The 13498-nt window shown below is 40.8% G+C and overlaps 1 protein-coding gene across 12 annotated transcripts in view; it reads right to left on the reverse strand.

The window, feature by feature from the left end:
- The window catches only part of CARMIL3 (capping protein regulator and myosin 1 linker 3), a 101792-nt gene that overhangs the window by 40786 nt on the left and 47508 nt on the right, over positions 1 to 13498 (reverse strand). For all 12 annotated transcript variants that reach the window (XR_011319993.1, XR_011319999.1, XM_069761796.1 and 9 more), the window contains exons 8-19: positions 11261 to 11334; positions 11102 to 11177; positions 10917 to 11005; positions 10354 to 10448; positions 8628 to 8714; positions 8333 to 8442; positions 3894 to 3971; positions 3613 to 3689; positions 3389 to 3493; positions 2703 to 2772; positions 1666 to 1747; positions 365 to 461 (exon numbers count right to left, since the gene is read on the reverse strand). Coding sequence is in view for 10 of the 12 variants with exons in the window: in XM_069761796.1 (XP_069617897.1) it covers positions 365 to 461; positions 1666 to 1747; positions 2703 to 2772; positions 3389 to 3493; positions 3613 to 3689; positions 3894 to 3971; positions 8333 to 8442; positions 8628 to 8714; positions 10354 to 10448; positions 10917 to 11005; positions 11102 to 11177; positions 11261 to 11334 (1040 nt within the window). In the remaining 2 variants the exon portion in view is untranslated. The remainder of the gene's footprint in view (positions 1 to 364; positions 462 to 1665; positions 1748 to 2702; positions 2773 to 3388; positions 3494 to 3612; positions 3690 to 3893; positions 3972 to 8332; positions 8443 to 8627; positions 8715 to 10353; positions 10449 to 10916; positions 11006 to 11101; positions 11178 to 11260; positions 11335 to 13498) is intronic.

Here is a 13498-nt window from a genome sequence, read left to right on the forward strand (position 1 = left end):
ACTTCTTTTCTTAATACCCTTTTTTAATAAATAAAATAAGCTCCGATATTCTCCGGGCAACTCCATTAAACATGAACACACTAATGTCATCTTGGATTTTGTTTCTTTTTTTTTTACATTTCACCAACTCATTGAGAATTGGAAGGTATAAAGGTGGCTAATTGTGTCAAAATGTTTCAGGAGCGTGTAAAAACCACTGCAGACTGTCAGCTACACTTACTAAGTATGTGACTGCTAGGTTTGAGATTTACGGTAATTTGTTTCAATTATTTCCAGGTGTACACTTTACCTAGTATTCAGCATACCTGACAATAATAGTGGAAAACCCAGGTGTTATAGTCATCACTGTATAATAAATTCTCACCGTGACTTAACTGAGAAGTTTCTGCCAAGCGAAAGGTGTTTAAGATGCCTACTTCTGCCCAGAGCAGGCACAAGGGACAGTAAATGAGAGTCTAATCCTAATGGAACACAAGAAACAAATCAAAGGTAAAGACCTGTGAATAAGCAGGCAGTTAGAGGGAATGTATGGCCTATATTTTATTACTAATTAAAAGCAAATACTGAAACAATATTCATTGCTCATCTGTTTTTATTTTGTTATCTTTATTTTCTGCACTTGGTCATGGGGGTGGTGATCTTGCCAGAGCTGCTCTTCTACTCTGATAAAGAGGTTATACACTTCTCGGACAACCCTTTCTCGTATACTTACATCCGGTGCTAATCACTGCTTCACTCTCACTTCCTTCATATGTAAGCGACATCCAGAAGAGGTCAGAGAGCAGCAACAGCGCTATTTTCTTCCGGGCGTCAGTTTTGTCTGAAGGAAGTGAAGAGGCTGCTGATTGGCGGCAGGGCCCACATGACGTATCAAAGTCACCCAAGCCCTGGGAGAGCCAGAGCTGCCATCACTGGAACGGCACCAGAAGCAGATGTAAGTATAGACTATTGTTATTCTAATAGGGGAAATATAGCAATTGAGAAAGGGTTGTCCGAGTAATGGACAACACCTTTAACTGCAATCAGAGTCATGCTTTACAGCAACTACATGAAACAGAGGTCACTGTGCAGGGAGGGGAAGAAAGTGAACTGCGCCCATCACTGACTGCGAATGGAAAGATCCAGTATATGATCCATATAGGCTACCCATACAGCTTCTTTAACAATGATATTTGTGCCTTACCCTCCTTGTGGAGTGTGTCAATGACTGCCTTCTGGACATCTGTCAAGTCAGCAGTCCTCCTCATCATTGTGGAGCCTACTGAAACCGGCCTTTTTAAGCGCTTTACATGTGTTTTTATGTTAATTATTCTAATTGACTGATACCATGACTTTTGGGTTTTCATTGGCTGTAAGCCATAATCATCAACATTAACAGAAATAAACACTTGAAATAGATCACTCTGTTTGTAATGACTCTATATAATATATGAGTTTCATGTTTTGTATTGAGGAACTGAAATAAATTTACTTTTTGATGATATTCTAATTTTATGACGTATATATATATATATATATATAAGCATCCATTGTAATTCTGCCTGTGAGGGCAAATAAAAAATATATCAAAAATGATCTCTACAGAATAGGAAATGTCACTCTAAAATGAGGCTTAGCATTTGGAGTTAAAATTTTTAAAAATGACATCAGACCATATTTTCTCACCATTATCAGATATATTCAGACTCCCAACACTGCTGACTGGAGGGAAAAGTTCCTGTAATATCTGTGCACCTGCAGACCGCAGCTAGAAAAATAGCATAAAAGTAACACATTTCTTGAAAATGAAAGAATAACGTATATGGTAATTTTGTTAATTCTGCCTTCAGCTATATTTGCTTTTGAAAAATCTGGGAGTCCTGAATCGAAAATTTGCTAAATAACTAGTCATTAACTATTGAAGAGTCCGGACAACAACTAAAAACGCATGTGGCAGCTTCACAAATCTCCTTAATTTACTAGAGCTTCACAAATGGCATACAGAATCAATGACAATTATTTTTCTACACAGAAAACTATGAAATGTAGTGTAAACTCTCTAGTTTAGGGCCAGTGAAACATTTACTCAATGTATAATGTCTGTCGATTGCTAATTATTTTATATTTTGTACATGTTTTTCTAGCTATATAAGGCTTCTTTCACACCAGCGTCGGACTCGGAGGCAGCGGATGCATTTTTCCTGCGCATCCGCTGCCCCATTGTGAGGTGCGGGGAGGTGGGGGCGGAGTTCCGGCCACGCATGCGCGGTCGGAAAAAGCGGTCCGTCGGCAGCAAAAAACGTTACATGTAAGGTACATGTAACTGGAGTGGCTGGCTATGATTCTAGAAACCTCTGCTGGGTCTGGCATGGTCAACAATCTTTGTTAGGGTTTAGTATTTGTAGCAGAAGATTTTTCTGCTGTAGAAACCAAAGTATTGGAAAAACACACATTTTTGCTGCATTTTTGTGTGCCTTTTTGCTGCATTTTTTTACTTAGGTTTTTTGCCATTCATTTGGAGCTTTGAAAGTCCAAATCTGCAATGAAAAAATAAGCAGCATGCGCATCAGATTTCAGAAATCTCATTCACTTTGCTGGTACTGTCGACCGCTATGTTTCTTCCGCAGCAAAAACACAAGGGAAAAAAGTGTGGCAAAAACGCAACTAGAACTATTTGAGTAACACTTTGGTATTGCTTCAATATCTGACACACTCGGACTTACTTCACAGCTGCTGAAGTCAATGTGAACATCCTGCAGGTGAGTATTGGAACACAGCCCCTGAAGCATGGCTCTGCAGAAAGAAAACAAGCATGGCAGATGAATTGCCAAAAAAATCTTACATTAATATGTCGTTTTTCAATATTAAGTCAATCTTTTGTATGGGTAGTTCTTTTTTTTTTTTTTTTTTTAACTATTTTACTCCTCGGTAGAAGCCAGTATTGTTGGCGAAACCTTGGGTAGTGCAAAGTGATGAGTGTTGCCACAAGGTGGCTGCATTTTATTTTTTACCATCTGTGCTTTTTACCACTTCTCTTGTATTATTAATAAACCTCATTTTTTGCTTGGTATCTGGTGGTTCTGCACAAGTAATATCTTTCAAATTCACATGGAGCTGTAGATATCATATCATCGGAGACTTTTGGAACTTTGCTACCAAGTAAAACTGATCATATACTGTATTGTACATTAAGGTCAGAGTCAATTTCAGAGATTGTTGTAGGAACGTTTCGCTATCTATTGTGTTTTGTTAGACAGGAAGCTAGGCAATCATGTATGCCGGTAAATGTTAAAAATCGAAATTGATCTACACCAAATTTTTGTTTTTCAGATGTGATTAGTCTTTTCTTCTACTAGATCTCGTCTAATGTAGAAGTGGGTTCACAAAACAGAAAGACTTAATTTCTTACCTTAAAAGTTCTGGGGGCACTTTGGTTCCACTTAATGATATATGGGACAGTGACAATGAGCTGCCAAAAAATTTCTCCACAGATGGCAATGTCTCTGGTGTTCTTCTGTTAGAAAGGAAATAGAGTTGAGAAAAACCACATCACACTCTTTGTGTAAAGTATTATAGTCTCATTTATTGCTAATAATAGTCTAGGAGATACCGAGAAAAGTCGTAGACGCTCACCGATGCGAGAGAGAATTCTTCGAGAGATCAAGATGTGATAGACAGGAGCAACAACCAAGAGCTAATGCACCAAAGATCTGAAGAAAAGGAATATTCACAAGTCATTTAAACTTGTTTATTACATTCATTCCTCTACAATTATTCATTGATAGTTCTCAGCCAACTCTCTCCAAACAGTTGCTCTACACAACCCCAGCCACATCATGCACCACTAATATCCCTAACACTACTCCCACACTTGGCCTATTTCCATCCTTTATATACTGGCTTCGTTCTCTTACAGTGTCCACAGCACAGTCTGTTCCTGAGAGATCCAAATAAACCAACGAATTTGGATGAGACAAGAAAGTGTAAAGTGCCTAGAAAACAGAGATTTAGTGGTTATTAAGCAACGAGACACAGGGAAATTAGATGTTTAATGTGTTATCTGAACAATAAGTGGAAGGATATATATATATATCAATGTAAATATTTAAGATAGGAAATCATGCAGGGAAAAAGAAAAATAACAAAGAAACTGTAGAAGATATCAAATGTGATAAGATGTAAGAAAAGGTAATGTGATGCATGTAGAGTATGACAGACCAATACTTATATTTACTTGCAGCCATAGTGGTAAGTACTGATGTAAAAATCCACAGAAGTCTAAGGGCTCGTGCACATTTCTTGTACAAGTGCTATCTTTGGTTTTCAGGGATAGCACTCTTACCTAATACTGTGGGAGGGGACACATGTTCGAATTTTCCTCCGACCGAGTGGTCCGCAGAAAAAAAATCAGAGGCATGACTGATATTTATCTAAGTGTCAGATCAGAATCGGCAATGCAAGTTATGGGTCCGTGTAATATATCGGACCGCACTCGGATAACATCCTAGTATAGTGTGATTTTTAGAATCAGAGAGAATGGAGAAGGTGGAAAAACATTTTTATTCTCCCCACATCCGAGAAAAACTGATACCACTCTGATCAAACTCTGATTGGAATAACTGGACCATTTTTCTCGGATGTGGAGAAATCGGTCTTGTCTACCTATCCTTTTTGTAAGTGCAGCTGCAGGGAGAAAATGAAGTTATATTCTCCATGTAGCCGCTTACAATCCAGATGGCATTGATGCTGTAAAGAGTCCTTGCCTAACAGCTTGTCCTGCACACATACGCTGCGGAGCGGTGGATGTGATTACACCACGCTCATTGTCTAGTGGGTGCTGACTGTTCACTGCTACTGATCCACCCTGATGACTGGAAGACTGGAAGATAGTGGCTGTAGGGGGATAGAACTTAATTTTCGATTTACAGCCACACTTCCAATTAGACAGCTGATTAAAAGGTTCTTAGATACAGATTACCAGAATGGCTGCAGGTCAACACTGTTTCTGCTTTTTTTTCTCATTAAAAAATGTAACTTCAATATCCACTATCTGCACTAGAATTGGCAGCGTCATCAGCTAAAAGACTGGGACCAATCACAAGTAGTAGAAAATTAGTTTAATTACAATCTTAATTAACTAAAACATTGCTTCATTTAGTGTTTGATTTTAATGACTGCAACATGTAGAGCCATATGTCCAATAACAGTACTGTGCATAGTCTGTTCTCTCCTTACAGACTGTGCCTAATAGCTGGCCATATTCTACTTGCTCCTAATTCCATCTAACTAGCTTACCCTATTCTTTTCCCTTTCTTCTCATTCATTTTCTTTTTATTATCTTATTTTTACTCTCTTTAAAGAGAAAATGTCAGCACCCATCACAGTTATTTTTGTTAGCAAATATTGTATTCCCTATTAAATAATTTAGGAGCCATTTATTCCAAGATTGGCTTTGTACTGTTCCTCTAGACTCTAGTATTCCTTCTAGAAATGCATGAACAAAATGACAATTGGATGCTAACATTCCCCTTGTCAAACGGTTCTATCCATACATAGTCAGCACTGATCAAGATAGTGCTAGGTTGTCTAGGGACATGCCCCTATCTGGTAGCACTCAGCTGTCAATGTATTCATCCATTTTTAATAGGTGGAATAACAGAAGAATGCCACAACACAAAGTCCTCAGAAACTATGCTCCAGAATTATTTCATCGGTAATACAGTCCCTCACTAAAACACATCTTAGGATAACTGACAGGTTCCTTTGAAGGGTTGTGTGTACTATAGTGGTAGACCATGCTGCTGTTATGAGGTCCCCAGAGAGATGGTACTAAGTGGTCCCACCTGCTACTGAGTGGCAAGAACCACTGCAGGATTTTAGACATCTAACAAAAGAATGCAGAATTGTCCGACAGAACATGCAAAAGACATCGAGGAGAAAAAAATCAGAGCTTTCAGTCCTAGATGTCACTTTCCACAAGGTGATGCATTATCCCTTAAGTCCCAGTCTGAAACCTCTCACCTAGCCAAATCAGTTCTCATACTTTGCACTGACAAGGGGCAACACCCTGAAACACAGTGTCTGCAAATTAGTGTCTGCGAATTGAGATTCTGGTTTGGCTTCTATCCTAAGGCTACTTTCACACATCAGGCTTTTTTTTCCAGGCTAAATCCGGCTAATTTAAAAAAAAAAATCGAATCCGGCGTAAATTGTGAAAAACTGATGCGCCGGAACAGTTTTTTAGCTGGATCCGGTCTTCTTTAATGCGCATGGATTTTTTTTGACTTCCTGGTTCCGGGACGAGAGGGAGAGAGAGAGAGAGAGAGAGAGAGAGAGAGGGAGAGAGAGAGGGAGAGAGAGAGAGAGAGAGAGAGAGACCCCAGAACGGAAAATCTCCATGATTTGCATGGAAAATGCTGTGAAAACCTAATCCGGATGCCGGATCATTGTTTCACACCTCCATTTCATGTGTTTTTGGCCGATTCCGTCACTGTGCGTTTTTTTCAGTCGGACAAAAAAACGTTGCAGTGGATGTTTTCTCTGTCCGCCGGAAACAACTATTTGAACGGATCCGGAAAAAAAACGGATGAAACGTCTGGCTATCAGGCATAATCCGGCGCTAATACAACTCTATGGGAAAAAAACGGATCCGGCGTAAAACTAAACGGATCCATTTTTTTCAAAAATTGCCGGATTGTGCCTGAAACAAAAAGCCTGATGTGTGAAAGTAGCCTTAGTCATATGGCAAGGCTCATTAAAGGGTCAATATTGACTTTTAGGATTGCTACTTACAATCGGTGGCACTAAAGTTCCTAGTCCTCTTCCTCTCTGAAGAGACAATTTGTATATTTTATTTCCCAGAGGAGCATGCATGGCGTGTAAGTCTCCTCACTCTGACATGTCAGCCTGGTATGTCACTCTGCACAAGAGGAACTTTAACCCATATATCCCAGTCCTAGATGACAAAATCTGGCACCATTTGGCCCACTTTGATTTGGTACTGTTGGGCCCCTCTTGTCTTTGTTTGCAACTGACTGTTCTTCACTTAAACCCACTTCTCCGTTCTTTATTAATCTTGATTTAGCTGATGACATTTTTTGTTACAGTTAATTAATATGGCCACGTTTGTCCAATGTTGATTTTGAGTTATATCTAAGACATTGTACAAACTGCATTTACCCCCTTCCCGACTACGGCACATGTTTGATTGAAGTGTGGTTCTGGTGATCAGCGATGGACGTTACACTAAGTCACGTGTCTTCCCATCTGCTTCTGAGTGTTCAGTACACATGCATTTTTAATGATGGTTTTCAGGATCACTTTTCATACTGTGATATGCCTATTATATGCTACATTTGCAGGATACAAGATACCTTCATTTTTCCATCCATGATGCTAGGTTCATACGGTTTATGTTTCCTATTCTTACATTTATTGATACAGCTATGTCAGTGTCATATGGGCCATATGTTGGGCTCACATTAAGCACAATCAAAAGCTTATTTTATGCTGATTTTTTAGTAAAATCTGCTTCTAGATCCTCAATAAAACCTGAGCGTATACCCTAATGATGAAGACGTCATTCGTGCACTTGGCTGTCTACAATGGCGCATGTAAGCTTTGTCCTTGCTGCCTAAAGTTTCACACTTCTCATAAGCTATAGTGGAGCGAGCCACAGACATGGAAGGCCTTCTGTTTAATTCACAGACTCTTTTCTGGAGTGCCAAATGGGTTAAGAGACCCCATTCTTTTGATGCATGAGGCATCCATACACGTCTACACAGTGCATGCACCATTAGTCCCTGCTCCTCAGCTGCTTCCAACTACTCTTTGTTGTATGGCTGCTGGCATTGTGGGCTGCATGTGGCCCCTGGACCACATATTGTGCACCCCTGGTCTACAACAAATGGTCTAAGTACTAACGTTAATGGAAAGATTACTGCATGTGTGAGAGAGATCAGCCCTACTGATCTGACCCTTACGAGATGTCTAAGAGTGGATATGATATACTGTATATGAACCTTATAGAAAAGCTAGTACGGTAGAGAAGAAACAATAAGTGAAAATATTAATGAAAATGCTAAAGGAACAAATGAGCAAACGAGATCGTTGTATTGGATGGAAATGTGATGTGTCCAGCTTTTATAGTGTGATACAGTGCGTAACTAATAGTCAGAAGTGGGCTGGAAAAAAATGAAGGGATGTGCATGGAAAAGGCACACAAAATGTAGGGAATGGCCTGCATGCAGTTAACATGTAGAGACAGTGAAGAATTACACTAGAAATCACAGATTAAGTGAGGGTTATAAATGCATGCTGAAATCTGGGTGGTGAGGTTAGGGGTCAGGCTCACATTGGTCTCCTCGCTCCCGAGAAGTCCAGGGTTCTTACTGAGGGTCAGTGAGTGCAACGAGGAGGAGAAAAGAGCATTCTGGCAGAGAGACTGACACAGAGAGAGTGCTCCTACAGAAAGAAAGGCCAACAATAATGTACGTACATGTAGAGCATTGCACATGCCAGGTTATCACACGCATAGTGCCACAATCGCCCAGTTTCTCACAAACAAGAGCACACTTTAGGCAAGCACAGTAGGACATTATAACATAGTGCCACTATTACATGCAGTGAGATGTCGGATGTTATTGTACCTCTAGCCGTGATGTTCGTTTTGCTCAAATTGAGGCTCCGAAGGCCAGCATGAAAATACAGGAATTGCTGGGAGAGAGCAGAGATTCCTGAAGACAGCAAAAAGGTTTTATGTAACTAGGCATGTACTTCTTATACTTATCTACCTGAAAACGGGTGGCCCTTTTTTCTACCCTCTCTATCTCTTGTATGAGAAGACAGTGATGTGAGCTTCTGCTCTCTTTCCTTTAGAGAGTGGGAGCCCTGAGGAAATTGACCCAAAACATAGCAAGGGGTAATGAGCCTTCTTTTTATGGGTCCCAAAAAAAACGCATGACCGCCTATAGGGTACATATGCTAACCAGAGGTCATTTTGTGCATCATTAGAGACAATGTTATAAAGAAGTGGGAGGATTTTATAAAAATAATTCGGCGGATAACTTCATGCTGGCCTGTCACCAAGGGTACCATAAGCTGTCAGTCGTTTCATGGTTACCAAACCACAGACAGCATGAACAAGATCCTGGTTTCATGATTGCAGCCACATATGTTGTTCTCTGAAATGCTCTGGCATTTTAGGAAAGACATAATTTAAAGTTCCAGACGGTGACTATAGTAGAGACTTGACCAGTCCAGTGTTGCACCCAGTCGGCTTCTCACCACATCACTCTGGGTGACTGACAAGGCTATCCTTATGTGCACACATGAGAGAGACCTGTCATTCACCTAGAGTGGTACACAGAGAAGCCGGATGGGGAAAGCGCTGGCCTAACCAGGTCTGTCCTGTAGTCCCTGGCCAGGTCTTTATGCCATGTTTTCCCTTAGACCGGTGGTACCCATGGTGCCAGTAGGATGTTACCTGCCAATTATAACATTGTCCATAACAATGCACAAAATGACCACCCATAGTCAAATGCGGGAACATTATAATAAGAAAAAAAACCATACCAGCCTGCAGTTGTGCAACCAGGTTTTGATCCATACTGCAAGTGGTTTGGGCAACATGAATGGACTGCATCCCAAGAAAAAAATGATGCTTGGAAATTCAGTCATTATTTTGAGAATCATTTCAGTTAGTTGCGTCTAAATACTTTCACCATTAGATGCGTGGGTTCCGTGGGACCCAAGTCTTCATATCGAAAAATAAACAACATATATTAAAGAATAGTTTTGACTTTATTTAGGAATTTAAGACACAACATCTTAGCTAAACGATAATCAAAAAACGTTAACATCTAATTACCGTATATGCTATGAAATAAACAAGCTATTATAATGCTCTAGAATAGTATATCTTCTTATGGTGCTCATTGCACATACATTTCTTGCAATTATCACATTTGTTTTTGGTTTTTCAGTCACTAAATCTCAAACACAAATGACATTGACTTTTGTCAGAAAGGTTTCAGAAAGGTACTACGCTATTAGTCGCACGGGGTCCGTTGGATCTCAAACACCTCACTGTGGCACGTGTAGTCGACGCCGCGTCTCCCGATGCATTGAGTAAGGAGAAGCACCAGAGCTAGGAAGATACCTAAACTTATGGTTACCTACCTTCCATACTTGTGGAGATATGATGAAAACAAACTCGCTTGGGATCCAATGGACCCCACGCAACTCATTCAAAATGAAGAACAATTTAAATAGAAGACTGGGCCAACTAAAGTGAACTAGTAATGTATTATTATAGGTATTGTGCTGTGTACACAGAAAGGAACAGAAAATATTGGACCTTCCCAGGTGGATTACCTCGGTCTTCCAGCGGGTTGTGTGACAGGTTCAGCGAATGCAAAGAGGAGGCAGCATTATCTGACAACACCGAGGCCAAGCGGAGAGCAAAATCACTGCAGGAGAGAGAGGGACAGAGAGAGGAGGAACGGAGAGAAGTGATAATGGGTGAGAGAGAGAGGGAAGGAGAGGAGAAGTGGGTACTGTACTGCTGCAGATAAAAAGCTCATCTAGCATCATCGCGGTTTGCAATTTCTAAGTCACTGCCATGCTGGATTTTCTTATTTTCAGTCTCAGTGAGATACAATGCCCCATGATGAGTTTGTCTTTTACAATACTATAGTTTAAAACACTGCGAGTATAAAATACACACACCATATCCTGGTCTGGATAGAATAACTCCCATTATCCACCTCTTGTAGTCCCACATTCTTATTCACCCACTTATTAACTCTATATATAACTTTCATTTACTAATTTCTTTGATTTCCTCCAATATCCCCCAATACTTTCCTATCTGCCTCTCTACCCTTATCTAAGAAGTCCCATCTATATAGCCCTCTTTCTCTGTCTCCCTCTCTCACGCTCTCAGTCCGCAGTCCTCTAGGATTAGCTCCTCTAGGTGCTGTGATCGGCCCACGCAATGCAGGATTTGCTCTGTCACCTCCGATCCCTGGATTAGAAAAGGAAAATTAGGGAATATATAGTCATCCTCATTTGAAGAGCACATACAAAACAGAAATACTTGCAACATTAATTTAATATGTACCAATTTGAGATTTGCGGCCTGGAGCCTGAGAAAATATTGATTATATGCCAGAGCTGCAACAACCAGAGCCAGGTCCCTGCGGAGGAACAGAAAGATATATTGTGAGCAATATACTGGCCAATCAGTACTGGTGGCTTTTTCTTACTTCTCTTGCCTGACCTGCTTTCCAGATGGCTAAAATCTTGCAGGTTAAATTCCCGACTGTCCTGAGAGTGATAAATCATATCCACATCCTGTAATAAGACACAAAAGAAACAAATCAGGAGAATATGCATAAACTGTACAGTACTAAAAAGCAAATATTATCATAGGGGAATAAAATCACACATTGTAACCATCAGCAAGATATAATATGGCAGTAATGGTGGAACGCTCCACCATGGCATCGGGCAGCACTATCGAATCCACACGCTTTAGAATAATAAACACAACACAGAGCCGGACAGTACCTACACATATTGGAACTATCAACAAACTCTAGCATGGTTACAATGGAAAACTCCACAAGACACATCAGACAGTACCTACACACACTATAACCATCAGAAAATTACAACACAGCATCGGACAGTACCTACACACACTATAACCATCAGCAAATTACAACACGGCATCGGACAGTACCTACACACACTATAACCATCAGCAAATTACAACACAGCATCGGACAGTAGCTACACACACTATAACCATCAGCACATTACAACACAGCATCGGACAGTACCTAGACACACTATAACCATCAGCACATTACAACGCGGCATCAGACAGTACTTACACACACTATAACCATCAGCAAATTAGATACTCCCCTTGAGGAAGCGGCATGTTTATGCCGCGAAACGCGCGTCGGGGCGTCTACATCGGCGGGATCCCCTCATCCTTCTCCCCCTACGGATATTAGGTGAGCACCAGGCGTGTTTTTTCATTTGTGTTTGCAATAGGCCGTCTTTTCGGCCGTTTTACACTCTGGCTGTGTACTTCCCTTGGGTGCCATAGGTAGCGGTGGTTCACCGTCACACAGGACTACCTCATTACTCCCTACATATGATATTGTTTGGTGTGGCGGGGATCATGAGTGGTAGTATAGACATTTCGTCTAGCCCTATACAGTTATTGCCACCCATTTGTTAAACACCATTATTACGCAGAGACCTCTGCTTTTGGCCAGTGTGTTGTTTGCTTCCACCTACCTGGTGTGTTTGTGTGGTCACCCGCTCAGGTGCCCTCCTGATGTTAGATTACGTCCATCTGATTACTCTACTACTTCTGGGGGGGTGGGATGCGAGATTTTTCCTTCCCCTATTCATGTTATGTTGTGGTTACAATACTATGTATATTTATGTCCTATACCTCTCTTTTAAAGGTTTTGTATAAATAAAGTTGGTCTATTTTACAATTTGACTATATGCTCCCATTTCTCCTTTTTTCACACACTATAACCCTCAGCAAATTACAACACGGCATCGGACAGTACCTACACACACTATAGACATCAGCACATTACAACACGACATCGGACAGTACCTACACACACTATAGACATCAGCACATTACAACACGGCATCGGACAGTACTTAGACACACTATAACCATCAGCACATTACAACACGGCATCGGACAGTACTTAGACACACTATAACCATCAGCACATTACAACTCGGCATCGGACAGTACTTACACACACTATAACCATCAGCACATTACAACACGGCATCGGACAGTACCTACACACACTATAACCATCAGCAAATTACAACACGGCATTGGACAGTACTTACACACACTATAACCATCAACACATTACAACACGGCATCGGACAGTACCTAGACACACTATAACCATCAGCACATTACAACATGGCATCGGACAGTACCTACACACACTATAACCATCAGCAAATTACAACACGGCATCGGACAGTAGCTATACAAACTATAACCATTAGCAAATTACAACACGGCATCGGACAGTACCTACACACACTATAACCATCAGCACATTACAACACGGCATCGGACAGTAGCTACACACACTATAACCATCAGCAAATTACAACACAGCATCGGACAGTACCTACACACACTATAACATCAGCAAATTACAACACAGCATCGGACAGTACCTATACACACTATAACCATCAGCAAATTACAACACAGCATCGGACAGTACCTACACACACTATAACCATGAGCAAATTACAACACAGCATCGGACAGTACCAACACACACTATAGACATCAGCACATTACAACACGACGTCGGACAGTACCTACACACACTATAGACATCAGCACATTACAACACGGCATCGGACAGTACCTAGACACACTATAACCATCAGCACATTACAACACGGCATCGGACAGTACTTACACACACTATAACCATCA

This window comes from Ranitomeya imitator, chromosome 1 (genome assembly GCF_032444005.1).
Source record: "Ranitomeya imitator isolate aRanImi1 chromosome 1, aRanImi1.pri, whole genome shotgun sequence".
NCBI classification, from domain to species: Eukaryota; Metazoa; Chordata; class Amphibia; order Anura; family Dendrobatidae; genus Ranitomeya; species Ranitomeya imitator.